Here is a 16,852-nt window from a genome sequence, read left to right on the forward strand (position 1 = left end):
CTCAAGATCTGTGTTGTTCAATATGGTAGCCTCTGAGCTACATGTGACTACTGAGCACCTGAAATACGGCTTGTCCAACGTGAGATGGGCTCGAATTATAAAATTCACACTGGATTCCAGAAACTCAATACCCCAAAAAAGAGGGAAAGTATCTCATTAGTTATATTGAGATAAAACATATTATTAAAATTAAATTTTGTAATGGGGCTACCAGAAAATGTACACTTATATATGTGGCTTGAATTATATCTCTGTTGAGCAGCATTGCTCTAGGGGGAGGGGCACTTACGCTGGAATTCCTTATTCTCTGTCACTCTTGACCTTCACGATTCCAAAGCCACAGGTTATTAGTTATACTTTCAAAATTAACCTGAACTGGTGAAGTGTTTCTCTGACGTTCCCCTGCTTTTATAATTATTAGGGAGTTCGACTTCTGTTGAATTTAATGCACTATGCATACAGTATTATGCATAGCCTTTTAAGTATTAAAAGACATCAAGAGTTAAAACATTTCAGTTTCGGGGCATCCGGTTAGCTTAGTTGGTTAGAGCATGGTGCTCTTAACAACAAAGTTGCCTGTTCGATCCCCACCTGAGCCACTGTGAGCTGCGCCTCCACAACTAGATTGAAACGACTACTTGACTTGGAGCTGAGATTGAAACGACTACTTGACTTGGAGCTGATGGGTCCTGGAAAAACACACTTAAAATAAAAATAAAAAAGAAAGAAAGCTCTCAGGTTAATGAAAAAGTAAAAAAACAGGACAATTTATGACATAAGTGTCATTACCAAAAGCCAGAACACAAATGTGTACCAAATAATAACGTGCTTCCAGAAATGCACAAATTTAATACACAGATACTGAGAAGATGCAAAGAAGTCATTGAAAGGTAAGATAAAAGATGAATTTGGGAAATGGATTTTAAGCAGGTGTTGGAGTCAGGAAGGATCATAGATTATAAAGAGTATGACTTTTTAAAAAGTCATGAACTGAGTGGTTTTCTCTAAAGCATAGTGGTTTTTACTCCCAAATCAGGAAATATTAGGGCATATCATTGCATACTGGAAGCAGAGTCTGGAAAGTAGTAGGACGCAATAATATCTGTTTTCTTTGTTTAAATAGTAGAGGACAGGAAGGAAAAACCTGTGGAGAAGTCAGCTGTTTCCACTTCTGTACCTACAAAGCCAACGGAAAGTACCCCAAAGGCGTCTTCGTGTACCCCAGTGCCTGTGACCGTGGCAGCAACCCCGCCTCTTCCAAAGCCTGTGACTACTTCTCTTCTGGCCCCTTCTCCAGCACTGGCTTTGCCAAACCTGGCTAATGTGGATCTGGCCAAAATCAGTTCCATCCTTAGCAGCCTGACATCAGTCATGAAAAATACTGGTAAGTGAGCCCAGGAAGAAAGACAAAAGGCTGACTTCCAGCTTTCTTATTGAACCGTCAGTCTGGTTTTTTGGTTTACTTTTTAAAATTAAAAGTAATAGTTTTAATTAAAAAAACCAATACTTAGTCATTATAGGAAAATTAGTAAATAAGAAAATAAAATAAATACCTATAATCCTACCCCAAAGGAAACCACTGTGTCTAACCTTACCAGTGTATTTATAGATGAATGTTTTGGGAGATTAAAATATTTGTAATAATTTTTCTTGCAATAATTCAAGCATATTGCATATACTGTGTTAAAAGCAGCAGTTTAAAATTTAGCTGTATATCATTCGATGATACTAAATACAACCTATAGCTAAATACAGACCTTTTTATTATTAGGCATACATTGTGTTTCCAACTTTTTGTTTGTTTCCAATTTTTCACTGTTAAAAAGAATAATGAGCAACCTTGATGATAAAATTTTATGCACAACTCTTCCTATAAGTGTTGATGAGTAAATAGGGCTTTTTTTTTTAATGGAAATTTTAATGAAAATGCTAAACAGCAGCTCCATGTACTCATCACTCATCTTCAACTGTATAAACACCTGGCCTACCCAGTCCCGATTATTTTGAAGAAAATCCCAGTTATTTCATTTCTTCATGAATACTTAAATATAATTTCTAAAAGATAAAGACAAAAAAATTAGCATGTAGGTTTTTTAAGTCTTTTCATGTTATAACTAAAAGATCTCCAAAAACTGTTTGTAATTCCAAGTACTATATGAAAGTTCCCGTCAGTTCCTCAGCTTCTCCAAACTATTTTGTGTGATTTTAATCTTTGTCAAACTCAGTCTTAAAAAATTGTTTGTTTTAATTTGCATTCCTTTGATTAAAGTATTTTTCATTTGCTTATCATTTATTTTTCTTTATGAAATACCTGTTCACATTTTTGATCATTAAAAAAAATAAAAATTAGTTTGTTTTTATATACATTTTCCCTATGTTAAAAATCAATCCAGTGTTTTAAAATGTAAAACTGTAAAGGAGGTTGCTTATATAATCTCATTTTATAGGCCATTTGAAAAGCACAGAACTCACTAATCACAGACTTATGCAATGGCTGAGTTCCACTATTGCGGTGGCTCTTCTCATTATAATCCGCCAGTAGTATTTATGGAGCACCCGCAAGACTCCAAGGTGTAGGTTTCATTTGTGAGAGAAGAAATGGGTCCCTTAGTCTATTTCTATTGGAGCTGTCAAAACTAATGGAATACATATGAAAAAAAAAACTTCATAGGTGTTTATTTTAGGAGTGTTCCAACTAGACGGGAGCAAATCTTAATCTAATTTTCAAATTTGTGTCTTTGTACAAATGATGATATGGACCATTTGTGAATCAGTCACAGAATAATTCCCGTTAAACATAGCATACTCGTTGGAGTGGAAAGTACGGATTTAAAGGTCATTTTGAATTGCATTTTCTTAAATTAATCTTTCTGCCACCAGGGGTCAGTCCTGCATCAAGACCTTCTCCAGGAACGCCCGCAAGTCCCGGAAGTCTCTCCAGTGGCCTGAAAACACCTGCACCTGCCACGACAGCATCACACAATCCTCTGGCAAACATCCTCTCGAAGGTGGAGATCACCCCAGAAAGCATTCTGTCTGCTCTTTCCAAAACCCAGACACAGTCAGCCCCTGCCCTGCAAGGTAACGGACATGTACCCAAGGGACTGGAAGGATGAGTGTTTGTCTCTGGCTCAAACCTGCGTTCCGTGTCTGAGGAATCCAAAGCCACAAAATGTACAATACAGTGAATTCATTATTCTATTTATATGTATCATCTCCGAGCTGACATTTCTAGAATCACAAAATGTCAAAGCTGAAAGAGACTTTAAAAATCATCTAGTGTAATCCTCTCCTGTTCAGGTGAGGAAACGAAGGCTCAGTGAGGTGGTGTGACCTGCTCAAGGTCACTGATGACCAGAGACTAAAACCAGGTTTCTTGACTAGAGTCCAGTGTTCTTTCTCCTGCTCCATGACCCCCCGAGGGGCTGCATTTGTCCCAGCTCTTAGCACAGGTCAGTGTATGTTGAGGTTTATGTATTTTAATGTTAACTGAAGCTAAAGGCAGTAAGAAAGATCAGTCTACGATCAATACCTTATGAGATATGATTGGCTCATTTTTTACGTCCTCGTGTTTTATAAGGGCCTCTGTGGTAACATAGTAGGTCTGTTTTCTTTTTGCCTACGTATAATCTCTACCATATTTTAACCTCTCTATTCAACTTCACTAGTTATCTCTTTTATGCCTAAAACTGCTTCTAACATTTTGTAATAAAACTTAACCTGCTCTCTGTTCTCAGACCTTCCAGATACCAATACAGCTTTTTATTTTCAGCATCTCAATAAAATTATGCAATGAATTACAAATACCAGAACAGTATCTTTAATATAGTGATTTACTCAATGTCAGGTTCTCGACCAGGAGCCTCCAGGGGCGATTTGACAATGTCTATGAAGACATTTTTTGTCACAACTGGAGTGCTACTGCATCTAGTGGGTGGAGACCAGGGTTGCCGCTAAACATCCTCCAATGCACAGGACGGCCGCCACAATAAGGAATTTTCAGCCCCAAGTGTCAGTAGTGCTGAGGTTTATATGAATATGGAGCAGTACAGGTATCTGTTAATTTTCCTACTTCCTAAACTGTTCTGTAGGTGGTTCAGCCAAGCATTGTGTTTTAGTGAACTCTGTCTTAAGATACAGGAGAATTCTGTTAATAGAACTAAATACTATTAAATACTAATCCACAGCCCCCATGTGTTGGCACCAGCAATAAAGAATGATAATACAACAGCCCATCTTATGCTACTGATTTCAGGGATGGTTAGCTTGAGAGATTGGCGTGTTTGTGATTTCTCCCTTTTAGTCCTATAGTTAGAGTGAAAACCTTAAGCTCACTTCTGTTGTAGCTTCTTACCTGGATACAAGACTTATATCTCAAAGAAGCAGCTTTTCCTTTCCGCAGATTGTTACAACACTATCACGTGGACTTTGTCGTCAGGCAAAATTTGAACAAAACTAGGTGTGTGCGCTGACAAAATGAGAAGTGGGAACCCCAGAAAACAGCCTTTGTGGGCTAACGGATTAGTTCATCACCTTTCATTTCCTTACAGAAAGTGGAATTCTCCTTGACTTTTAAAAGACTGTGCCCAGCAACTTAAATACATGTATTTCTTCAAAGACTGTAAAGTAAATCTCTTAGAACTTTTCCTCTGATTGTGTCACCTACAGCCCTTACTGACAGATTTTCAAAACAAAAGAACAACCTGAGTGGGCAAAGGGTATGGAGAAAAGTAGTATGTAGTAGCACAAGACTGTGCCACCTGTCACCAGAAATCTGAGTAGTAGCTTTCTTAACAGCATGGTCTTTTGAAGAATTTATCCCACAATAGCTGAAAGATACGCTGAAATATCTTTTAAATCATATGACATTGTCATATATCACATTCTAGTGCCTGAGGACTTCCGGTTTGGGTAAGAACAGTCACTACTAAGAATTAAATCATACCGTTAGAAGGGGGAAAATTACATAGCTAGGGAACTTTTTGGAAATGAAACATGGATTTTTTTTTTCAGGAGAACTGAAATAAATGATATTTCAGTTATTTGGGTATTATTGAATATTGGATAACAATACAAACCATGCACCATTATTTAGAAGTTAAAAATGTTACAAGGATGGAGCCTTAAAACTCTTCAGACCTTACACCTCTTAGCAAATATACGTTAAAATTTAAATTTTGAAGAAACATTAATTGAGCTGTTATATGAAATATTTTCTTTCACCATATCATTTTGAAGGAGCAGTTTTAGCATATGGCTAAAAGCTATAAATTTGGGCGAAGTGTACACAAATTTTCATTTATGACCAGAAATTGGGTAAATTTTCCAAAATACTATTGAATTTATAGGACCTTCTCTTACCTTTTTGTCAAGTGTTTTTCTAAAAAATTTTCTACAGGCACAGTTTGCTTTGGTGGAATTCAGCAAAGAATTCCTTCTCAGTGCTCCTGAGAAGGTTTTGTCTGTCAGTGAGTAGGATTGACTCTTACCAGAGTCATCCTGGGTAGAGCAATAATCCTTGAGTTTTCCAAGCCAGAAGATAGGAATTGTGTGTTTTCTTATGAGAGGATCAGTGCACCCAGTGGTCTAATTTTGTAAGTCTTTGTGGCGTGTGTTTGTATGTTTTTTATTGCTACATTTTACAACCAAAAATGATAGCTGAGAGCATTGTTTCCCCAGAGGTAACACCAGTCTAGCGAGAGATCTTGGAAAAAGTGTCCTGTTCAAATAAATGGCTGCAATTTGCATGTGCTATCTCTCACTTGAGAATAATAGTGTACATTAACTTACTAGAGACAATTGTGGTTGGAAAGGAAGGGTAAGGCAGAATATTTGTATTTAGAGAAGCAGTTCCACAGATCAAACATTAAGAAATACTGGCTTAACGTGTTATTTTAAGAGTGATTTTGCTTCATTTCTCTTCCTGCTTTGTCTTGTTTAAACTGTGAATGATTCTGACACTAAAATCTCCCCCTTCCGATTGCCTTTTATGCTGTGTTGGACTCATTTCATGATTGTACTGGACACTTTTCAGTGATTTGCTCTCTTTATACTAACAAATAGGTCCAGTGTTTTCTATGACATTGAGCCGTTGCTTGTCTGCTCTGGATTCCCTTTGGCCTCATATTTTAATGTCTGGTTCCCACTGGAATGAATGACAATATCCTATTGGCCTCAATTGTTTTTATTATGAGGCAGGGAGTTCTTTTTAACTCATCTAATCCTTGTTTCCACAGGCCTGTCATCTTTGCTTCAGAGTGTTACTGGGAACCCAGTTCCAGCCAGCGAAGCCACGTCCCAGAGCACTTCAGCTTCCCCAGCCAACACCACAGTCTCCAGCATAAAAGGAAGAAATGTGCCCTCCAATACCCAATCCTTTATTCCCAAAAGCTTCAACTATTCTCCTAGTTCATCAACATCCGAAGTCTCTTCATCGCCAGCCAGCAAGGCCTCAATTGGGCAAAGCCCAGGGCTCCCAAGCACCACTTTCAAGCTCCCGTCCAACTCTCTGGGGTTCACAGGTGCCCACAATGCCAGCCCTGCTGCCCCGCCTTCTGAGGTCACCATGTGCCAGTCTTCAGAGATCTCCAAGCCAAAGCTGGAGTCCGAGTCCACCTCCCCGAGCCTGGAAATGAAAATCCACAACTTCTTAAAGGGTAATCCTGGTTTCAGCGGCTTAAACCTAAACATCCCCATCCTGAGCAGTTTGGGATCCAGCGCCCCAGCAGAAAGCCATCCCCCGGACTTCCAGCGTGGCCCGACTAGCACGTCCATCGACAATATCGATGGAACCCCTGTGCGGGATGAGCGCAGTGGGACGCCCACCCAGGATGAGATGATGGACAAGCCCACATCCAGCAGTGTGGACACCATGTCCCTGCTTTCTAAGATCATTAGCCCGGGTTCCTCGACGCCCAGCAGTACGCGGTCACCACCACCCGGGAGAGAGGAAAGCTACCCGCGGGAGCTCGCCAACTCTGTCTCCACATATCGACCCTTTGGCCTGGGCAGTGAATCGCCCTATAAGCAGCCTTCGGATGGAATGGAGAGACCATCTTCCCTGATGGACTCTTCACAGGAAAAGTTCTATCCAGATACTTCTTTCCAGGAAGATGAGGATTACCGAGATTTTGAGTATTCCGGGCCTCCACCCTCTGCCATGATGAACCTCGAGAAGAAACCAGCCAAGTCTATCCTGAAATCAAGCAAGCTTTCTGATACCACGGAGTACCAGCCAATCCTGTCCAGTTACAGCCACAGGGCCCAAGAATTTGGGGTCAAGTCTGCTTTTCCTCCATCTGTCAGGGCTCTTCTGGACTCTAGTGAGAACTGCGGCCGGCTGTCCTCGTCCCCTGGGCTCTTTGGTGCCTTCAACATCAGAGGGAATGAACCTGGGTCTAACCGGTCCCCGTCACCGAGTAAGAGCGATTCCTTTTTCACCCCCGACTCCAACCACAATAGCCTGTCTCAGCCTACCACTGGGCACCTCAGTTTGCCACAGAAGCAGTACCCAGACTCTCCTCACCCAGTCCCACATCGTTCCCTTTTCTCTCCGCAGAACACCCTTGCTGCCCCCACGGGCCACCCACCCACATCAGGCGTGGAGAAAGTCCTGGCCGCCACCATTTCCACCACTTCGACCATTGAGTTTAAGAATATGCTTAAAAACGCCTCGCGAAAGCCCTCCGATGATAATAAGCATTTTGGCCAGGCCCCCAGCAAAAGCGCTCCCAGCGATGGTGTCAGCCTGTCAAGCCTCACCCAGCCCAGCCTGCCCGCTGCTGAGCAGCAGCAACAAGAAGAGCACTTCCGCATAGAAACGCGCGTGTCCTCCTCCTGCTTAGACTTGCCTGACAGCACCGAAGAGAAAGGGGCGCCGATAGAAACCTTGGGGTACCATAACGCAGCCAATAGGAGAATGTCTGGGGAGCCGATACAGACTGTAGAGTCCATCCGAGTTCCTGGGAAGGGAAACAGAGGACACGGGCGTGAGGCTTCACGGGTGGGTTGGTTTGATCTGAGTGCCTCAGGCAGCTCTTTTGACAATGGCCCCTCAAGTGCCTCTGAGTTGGCCTCCCTTGGGGGTGGGGGCAGCGGAGGCCTCACTGGCTTTAAAGCAGCACCATACAAGGAACGGGCACCCCAATTTCAGGAAAGTGTCGGCAGCTTTCGTTCCAACAGTTTCAACTCAACATTTGAGCATCACCTCCCCCCGTCCCCCTTGGAACACGGGGCACCCTTCCAGAGAGAGCCAGTGGGGCCGTCATCTGCCCCACCTGCCCCTCCTAAGGATCACGGTGGTATCTTCTCGCGAGATGCACCCACGCATCTACCCTCTGTGGATCTTTCGAACCCCTTCACCAAGGAGGCAGCCTTGGCCCATGCTGCCCCACCCCCTCCTGGAGAGCACAGCGGAGTTCCTTTCCCCACCCCTCCCCCTCCTCCACCCCCGGGGGAACATAGCAGCAGTGGTGGGAGTGGTGTCCCCTTTTCTACTCCACCTCCTCCTCCCCCAGTTGACCACTCTGGGGTCGTACCCTTCCCAGCCCCACCACTGGCAGAGCATGGAGTGGCAGGGGCAGTGGCAGTGTTTCCCAAGGACCATAGTTCCCTTCTTCCAGGGACCCTGGCTGATCATTTTGGGGTGCTCCCAGGACCCAGGGACCATGGGGGCCCCGCCCAACGGGACCTCAACGGCCCTGGCCTTAGCCGTGTACGAGAGAGCCTGAGCCTACCCTCCCATTCCCTGGAGCACCTGGGTCCAGCCCATGGAGGAGGAGGTGGGGGAGGCAGCAGCAGCAGCAGTGGCCTGCCCTTGGGTCCCTCACACAGAGACGCCATCAACCGGAGTGGTATGATTTTGCGGAATCCCCGGCCAGACTTTCGGCCTAGGGAGCCTTTTCTCGGCAGAGACCCGTTCCACAGTTTAAAGAGACCCCGGCCCCCTTTCATTAGGGGCCCTCCGTTCTTTGCACCAAAACGCCCATTCTTCCCTCCCAGGTACTGATGGAAACCAAGGGCAAGGCATTTTGAACAGTCTAGAGAGCAATGGAAGTAGGAGTTTGGTTGATTGTTGTTTTTATTTGTTTCCCTCCTTTGATTTTTTTTTTACTATGACAAAGGGCCTCCCTTCCAAAGTAAAAAGTCGTATATGCTTACATTTCACTATTTCATCCAGGCCTCCCTCCCAGTGCACTTAACTACCTTCCCCAAGTTGTTTGTATTTTAAAGGGGGTGGGGGGCAGGCAAAGAAACACAACCAAAGCCACTTCCTTTGGCTGGGGGTTTGACGGGCGGGGAAGAAAACAAATCTTACTTTACCCATCTCCTGAAGAGTATTATTACATTTGAAATAAAACTTCCGTCAGTACAGATCATAACATGTGCAATGTTGGGGTGTTATTTTGGGCTTGGCTTATCAGTAGTCAGTGGAGGGGTTCCGCTCCCCTTCTCTCTCCAGCTGAGTTAACAGCTGTGACAAACAAGCTTGGCTCCCTTCCCTGTGTGCTCCCTGCTGACAGCCAAGAGACATTGCCGGAGAGGAAATGTGGGAGACCTTGGACCTGTCAAGCTGTTTTGTTTTGTTTTGTTTCGAAATGCATGTTGAAGTTAAGTTCTTTACCGAGTTGCTCCTAAAATCTCTCTTTCAAAAGCCTGTGCTAAAGTACTGTGAGGTGGTAACTTTGAGGAGATTCAAACCTCATTCTGTCCTAGTAAAAAATGTTCCCCTTTTATCCCTGGAATGAAAGACCAGGGAGCTGGATGTAATTGGGAGGTTAAAATAAGGAGTAACTACAATGGGGAGAGTTAGAGACAGGAACCCTTAGCGGTGTGAAGTGACCTGCTCATCCTTCATAAACTTTCTTGAGGTAGCATCACCCAACCGAGCTCTTGCTTCCTGCTTTTCTTGCTTGGCTTTTCTTTTTCTCCCTCAGTTTTCACTTCTACTTTGTGCAGCACATCACTACAGTTGACAGTTGTTACAAAGGTGCAACTGCAGTATTACCCCTGTATCTTTTAATATAAGTAGGCATTGTTACCACGGGTGCCTCCCTGACGTAAGTGATACTTGGTGGTGGTTTTCAGCAACGTTAACTATTAGGAAAAGGGAATATTTGTCTTCTCTCTTCCCTTTCGCCTTGTCCTGCCCGGTATTCACCCATATTCTTGGTATTTCAAGGGGGGGGGCGGTTCAGCAGCGTCTTTCTTTACATGATAACCTCTTCAGATGTGTCTGAGTAGCAGGTGGATGTCACTGTCATTACAGAGAAACAGGAGCACCTGGTAAATGCAAATGTACCCCACTCTGCAGAGAGCAGCCTGTCACATGTCAAGAATCCTCACCTCCCGCTCCCACCAGGAAATAAGACCGTTTCTGCCCTTAGTCATTTCACACAACAGAGAAGTTCCGTTCTTTTCCCTGAATTGAAAGGCTTCCTATTTGTATTTCTGCAACTAGTACTGGGAAAAAGACAATCACCGCACTTGGAGTGTTTATATCTTTATATCTAGGGACACCGAAAAGCAAATGTTTTACTGCTGTTTTTTGTTATTTAGTGTCTTACCCCAAGGTACACACTGGTAATCTCCTGCTAGTAAGTAAAACAGTCTGCGTTGTTTTTTTAGTGAATCCTGGTAAGTTGCCTATTTTCTCCCAAGTTAGTCGGATGTAAAACTAACCAGAGGAAGTGTGGGGTTGCTTTGGGTTCCTGCAGTGACAGTGAAGTTGGGGGGCATGGCCAGTGTAGTGACCGAAGGTGATTCTTTGTCTCAGAATAAACTTGCTTTTCAGATAAAGATCAGCATCAGCCAGGTATGCGTCATAGTTTGGGAGTTCCGTGTAATTTATTCCATGTTATTTATTTGGGCTTGACATGTGTTCTGTGGTTAGGATGCTGCAAGTCATTCGTCTCCCTAATGCATTTCTGGTCCTAAGCCTGTTAACTGTTCTTTCTTTGACTCTCTCAAGCCTCTACCCTGTAGCTCTCCCCACACAAATGCATGATACCTACCATGGCCTTGTAGGTGGGATAGGGTACATAGTGTAGCAAAGCAAAGAAACAGCATAGTTACCTTGAGTCCTAAGACATTTGTTTAGGGAAAAGGAGAAGAGACTGGGTCTAGGCAGGGGGTGGGGGGAGAGTTATTTTTTTTTGTTGCAGAAATTAGGTGGGATGTTTTTCATTCTAGAATAAAAGAATGTGAATTCTTTCTGCTGCTCTTGTTTAAGCTAAAAGTAGTGTTTACTTGAAAAGGCTCTCTGACCATTTGATTTTATCAGAAAATGTGGGGATGTCAGGAAAGTGGCTTCTTGAATGTTGGGGCAAGGTAATTGTCCTCGAAAGCATGATCGCTAATACATGAAAGGAAGACCTTGTTGTACAGTTTAAAAGATGGACTTTTTTTAAGGGTTGGGTATTTTTGTGGGAGTTTTGTTTTTTAAGCCACAAAATCCTCAGTGCGCTTGTTTCGGGGTGGAAGTGAGGATTTGTTTGTGACTGTCAGCTGTTAACTTTAAGGAAATCTGTCTACAGCAGTAAATGAAGACAATGTATATATGTGATATAGCGAAACAAAAAAAGACAATTCTGGCATTCATAACATGAAACAAAGGGGTTTTATTCTTTCTGTGTCTGTGATTTAAAACTCGGTGCCCATGCTCTGACTTTTGTATTTCAATCTGAGTTTCAAAAATAAACAAGATATTTTTTAAAGAAAGCATAACATAGTGTGTCTTGGCAAGGACATGATTCATGAAAGTATATGCGAAGTTAACTGAGGTCCTTGGTGCTCACTGTAAAATCACAGACAGAGAACCGGTGGGGGTCGCGAATACACTGGTACCTTAAAACTCAGTGACAGCATCAGAAATAGAGTCCTTCGGTATTTCGGAAGCGTTTGCTCTTCAGTCAGCTCGAATGAAAGCTCTCCCTGCTTGCTTCTGCCCTCCCAGAGCAAGGAGGATTTGGTTTGATTCCAGGCAGGGTGATCCTTTCCGGTCCCGGGAATACAATGTCTGTGATATATATGGTACCGCAAACCTATCTAGATAATGTGAATATGCTAAACCTCCTTAACTGCAGAATATTCACTATCCTGAAGTTACTGGTTCGTGCAGAATTGAAGCTTCAGCTGTTATTGTTTTGAAGCCGCTGTAAATTACTGCTTTCCCCCTCCCTTTTTCCTCCCCTCCCCCCTTTTTTGAATCGGGGGTGCCTGTTATGATTAAAATTAGACATGTTGGATTGATACTCTCACGTGTTCAGTGTGGAAAACAAAACAAGTACATGCTTTAGAGGCAACAACAATGAAATCCTTTTGAAATGTGTATTAATATCATTTAATAAAATAACTAGTTCTAAAGGTTTGACATTTTTCTTTGAGATTTGGGGCTTTAACCAGGGGCCCCTGGTTTCTCTGGTGAGTGAAGTAGGAGGAAACCTCCAGGAGCTGAAACTGCCGTTTTGTGTTTGGAAAACCAACATTTTTCTCCAGCAAAGACCCTACGTGACTGTTCAGGGCTGAAGGTGACACGAGCTACAGAATGCAGAAAGAAAAGCCTGGATATCTCTCTGAAGATATGATTGGATTGGCTTTTGGTCTCAGAGTGGGTGGTGGGTCTGTCCGCACATTTCCGAGGCGCGCACACAGATAATCGCAGACCACCCATCTCGTCCTTCCCTTGTGACCACTTGCACTTTCCTCTCTTCCGGCCATTCCTTTTTTTTTTTCCCAAGTCTGTTTGTCCCAGTATTATGGTTTTGTTTTCCAGTTTAATAAAGTGTGGTTTCCTTTGTTGTGTGGTTCACTCTTCCCCTGTCACATGGATCTTGTCCAGCTGTCGCCTTTGACTTCTGCACTCGGTGTCACTGAAGGCACTAGGATCTCCGTGGCCTCGCAGGTTTTGTTTGATCCTTTGTGTAACGCAGTTTTGGAAAGGGATGAATGATGGGTGGGGTGAGATCAGAGATGGTCGGAGTGGAGGGAATGAAGGGGGATACTGTATGGATAGTTTTTGTGTGTGCCTTCCAAAAGTTGTGCAACTGAGCGAAGAAGCATTTTTAAAGCAAGCATAGAAATCGGGGTGGTGGTGACGGGTCCTGGCCAACTCTTCGCCCACATCTCCCCTTCTCGCTGCAAATTGGCGGTCTCATACGGAAGCCACACACCCTTCCCCATCCCTTTTTCATAGTTCAGTGCGTTTTAATAAATGCATTGTTGGCTTTAAGAGTAGAGAGAGTCACGACTTCCAGATCAGGCCTGGGTCACTGGCAGGGTAGAGGCTCTGAATAGCAGCCTTGATTACGTGTCACTTCACACATGTCAGCAGACACTTCAGAAATAGCATCGGCCTGGGAACCCACCCAGCAGGTAGGGTGTACCGCTGAACTGGCTGCTTCTGGAATCAGGCTCACCTTGCCTTCCTGGTCCCATCATGGGACCTTGACTTGCCCACCTGATTTCTTGTCTCCACCTCCAAGGAAGCAAATGTTGAGACTTCCTCACTGGCCTCTCTGGACGTGTTGAAAATGTCTCCTCTCCCCTAAATTGTTTTAACTGTAAGCTGATCTGGTATAGGAGGGATGAGTGAGTTACCCCCTCATGTAGGTAGACACAGTAACAAACTATCTGAATGAGTGTAGGATATTGGGGTGTTCCTCATACTTGTTTATGAGTAACTGGGTGGGCGAGTCCGGTCAGCTGTTGCTCACAATTGCTGAGTAATAACTCACTGAGGCTGCATAGACAAAGCTACAAGGAGGATATAAGGAAGATACCGCTTCTTAAGTAAACATCCTGTCTCCCCCCCCCCCCGCCCCACCTAGAAATAGAGGCGCACAGGCTTCAAAGGAAAAGAGCAAGTGCAGTGTAAAACCATCCAATTATTCCTGACCGACTGCTGGGGGAGAACAGGAGAAACCTTGAATGCTTAGTTACAAGTTTGAGGGGAAGGGGAAAAGAAGACTGAGATGTATTTAGAAATTGATATTGCAGTTACCTTATGGTTTTTTTTTTTTTCTTCTGTCCTTTCCCTTTGTTCTCACTGTGGCAAGAGTCCAAAGTTGAGAACACAGCTGTGCATGGAGGGGCCAGTGAGCAATGCCAACAAACAAGTACAGGCTGCAGTTTTTTGTGTTTGACTCAAAAGGGTGTTGGCTAAACCAGTCCACACTGGACGTGTTGGGATTCATAGCACATGAGATGCGCCAGCAACTTCCTTTCTCATCCCGGTTGTAGCCCCTTATTTCTGAGAATTATTCAAGTTCTTTGCCACGTAATTTGTAGAAAAGAAAGAAGAGGACTTGCAACTTCATGCATTTTTCTTGGGGTAATTCCACTGGAATGGGTAGAAAGAAGACAGGGGCAACGTGCAGTTCCTTTTGTGTCGACTGCCCCTGGCTAGGAATCCTTTGCAACTGCATGACAGCACGTAAGGTCCCCTACCTTCTGGGTAGCCAGTCATTGCCAGGGCAGTAGAGATGATTAAAGGATTCATTTGAAATCTTTGTTACCGGATAGTTGGCCTTAGTTGTATATTGCCTTCTATAGATGTATCTAGGACCTAGCAGAATACTTTGCCCTTTCCTTTGTTTTTTACTTCAGCTTCGAACCTAAGTTGACATCCCTGCACTGGCTCCTGCATTTGGGAGACTTCCCTGTTTTTTTTCCCTTGGCCTTGACCTGACAAACCAGGGATGTTTAAAAGGTGGGGATAGAGAAGGCTCTGCCCTTGTTTCTGTTCTACAGACTCAGGAGATGTCGGGGAAGGGAAATCTTACTAGAGATTTTAGGTGAGCCCAAGGCTTTGTTTTCAAAGCCAAGTTCAACTTATCCCCCTGCTCCTGATAGAAAATTTCCCCCTCCTTATTTACTTGGCAAATTTGGCTGGATTTTTCCTCTTTTTGTGGCATCTTAAAGCAGTGTTAAAGAAAAGCTTGGCCCCATCCCAGATCTTTATTATTAAGGGGAAAAAATTGTAACCCTAATCTCCCCACACCACCTGCTGTATCTTTAGCCCCTTAGCTAGTTCTTTGAGCCTCAAGCACTTGGTGGCAATGATATAAAACTTGATATATTTTACCTTCTTAAATTTCTCTTACCTCCAGTATCTTTTCTACCTCTGATGCAGGGAAATTTTGCTTCTAAGAGCTAAGATTGATTTGGGGGTATGTGTTGATCTGATGACAAGTGGAAAATGTGCTTTGCCTTCCGTGGAGAGTATTCTTACATAAAGTTTAAGATTATAAAAATAATACCACCTCAACCAAAGCTTTACCTAACTTAGGGTGTCTATTCTAAAAGTGGAGTAAAGCTGAGAATTTACCAAAACGTGACTAAGGGTCTGGGATACCCTTTACTGAGAATTCCCTTTTCCCTAGACTTCTGTGAAATCTGGCATTATTTCATTTGGTAGAACAAAATTGGTAAGACACCGCTTTTCCTGGCTTTTGATTGGACCCCTCTCTTCACCGTATGTTAAGGGCCTTTGGTACCCCAAAGGCTCCCAGTAGTGTACCTGGACAGAAAAGGCGAGCTGTGCTACCAAACATGATGCATGCCGACTCTTCTCGTGTCTGAGAGGCAGTGGAGCACGGCATATACAGGTTCTGAATTCAGATGGATTGGAGCTTCTCTCAGGGTCATTTTCCATGTTTTAAAGGGAGCATACGAAGAGCTTCTACTTGTCAGGGTTATTCTGGGAATTAAAGAAGATAGTAAAGGCACAGCACGTAGCACGTAGTAGGTGTTTGGTGATGTTCTGGGTGGAAGGTAAGAGCAGTTTTAGGGATAGATGTTTGCCGCGCAGACTAACGGGTTAACATTCCCTGAGGCGGAGACATACTAGGCACGAGTCAGAAGTTGTAGAACTGGCTACTGATGAATTGACCTTAGCTAGCTTGCTCTGCTGGTTTGCTTGCTACGGGGGGAGGAATGGGTCACTTGGCATTCCTTCCTCCACTGCAACACGAGCTATATGGGTGATGATGTAGTAGTTGACTGATCAGCATTGCCTGAGCACCCAGCTCTGCGTTGCGCATAGTGAACAGTCAGCAGATGTCTGAGGGATGAGTGCAGGGAGCCACCGTAACAGTGACGCTTACTTACTCCACCATCCCTCTACTGTCCGCACGAAAGGACAAGGCAGAATGATGTGTGTGTCAGTATATGTGTCATTTGGAGTTCAAGTCAGTACAGTGATTGGTACATTCTTAATTCGGTAATTATTTACTAAACACCTACCATTTTGTTGCCTGCAGTGTAACACTCCCCTGTCCCTGTTGGTGCAGGGCCACGGGAAAAGTTCTACCTGTTGTCACATTTTTTGAATGCCATTTAAAAATTCTCACTACCTTTTCCCAACTACACACACACACACACACACACACACACACACACGTAATCTTCCTCTTCCACAGTCCTTTTTTTTTTTTTTGTATTTCAGGGTATCTGACATATCAGATGGTGGAGCCAAGATCCAGAAGTGGTGCCTGTGACACAACTGCTGCCTTCCCCAGACAGAACCTCTGGCCTCTGGAAACCTAGATTCAACAGCTTTCTCTGACAGCACTTCCTCTACAATCCTTAATTCCATCACCACTGGAAACTTGAGAACCAGCTCTAACTATCCCTACTCCCAGGTGAGAGGACTAATGGGAATTACTGAGAACCTCATAGCTGCCCCCAAGTCCATTTCCCCTCACACTTGACTACAAATCTGCCCGTGTTTCTGTTTTTTTACTGTGTAAAATACATCGATATACTCAGTCCTGTGTCCTAGATACAGCAGGGAGAAGGAAGAGAAGGGGTAAAGGAAGTTGAGAGCTGAAATGGGAACCAGAGGCAAAAGTCT

General features: G+C 43.8%; 1 protein-coding gene across 3 annotated transcripts in view; it reads left to right on the top strand.

Annotated features, from left to right (window-relative positions):
* Positions 1-9,374, top strand: part of RPRD2 (regulation of nuclear pre-mRNA domain containing 2) — a 65,382-nt gene extending 56,008 nt beyond the window's left edge. Inside the window, exons 8-11 of one of the 3 annotated variants that reach the window (XM_033092494.1) lie at positions 1,124-1,384; positions 2,881-3,081; positions 6,237-7,418; positions 7,559-7,793. In XM_033092494.1, coding sequence (XP_032948385.1) covers positions 1,124-1,384; positions 2,881-3,081; positions 6,237-7,418; positions 7,559-7,647 — 1,733 coding nt within the window. In that variant the 3' untranslated portion in view covers positions 7,648-7,793. Of the gene's footprint in view, positions 1-1,123; positions 1,385-2,880; positions 3,082-6,236 lie in introns of all 3 variants that reach the window. The other 2 variants (XM_033092493.1, XM_033092492.1) reach the window with 2 other exon arrangements.
* The last annotated feature ends 7,478 nt before the right edge of the window (positions 9,375-16,852 follow it).

Source organism: Rhinolophus ferrumequinum, chromosome 22 (assembly GCF_004115265.2).
Source record: "Rhinolophus ferrumequinum isolate MPI-CBG mRhiFer1 chromosome 22, mRhiFer1_v1.p, whole genome shotgun sequence".
Classification (NCBI taxonomy): Eukaryota; Metazoa; Chordata; class Mammalia; order Chiroptera; family Rhinolophidae; genus Rhinolophus; species Rhinolophus ferrumequinum.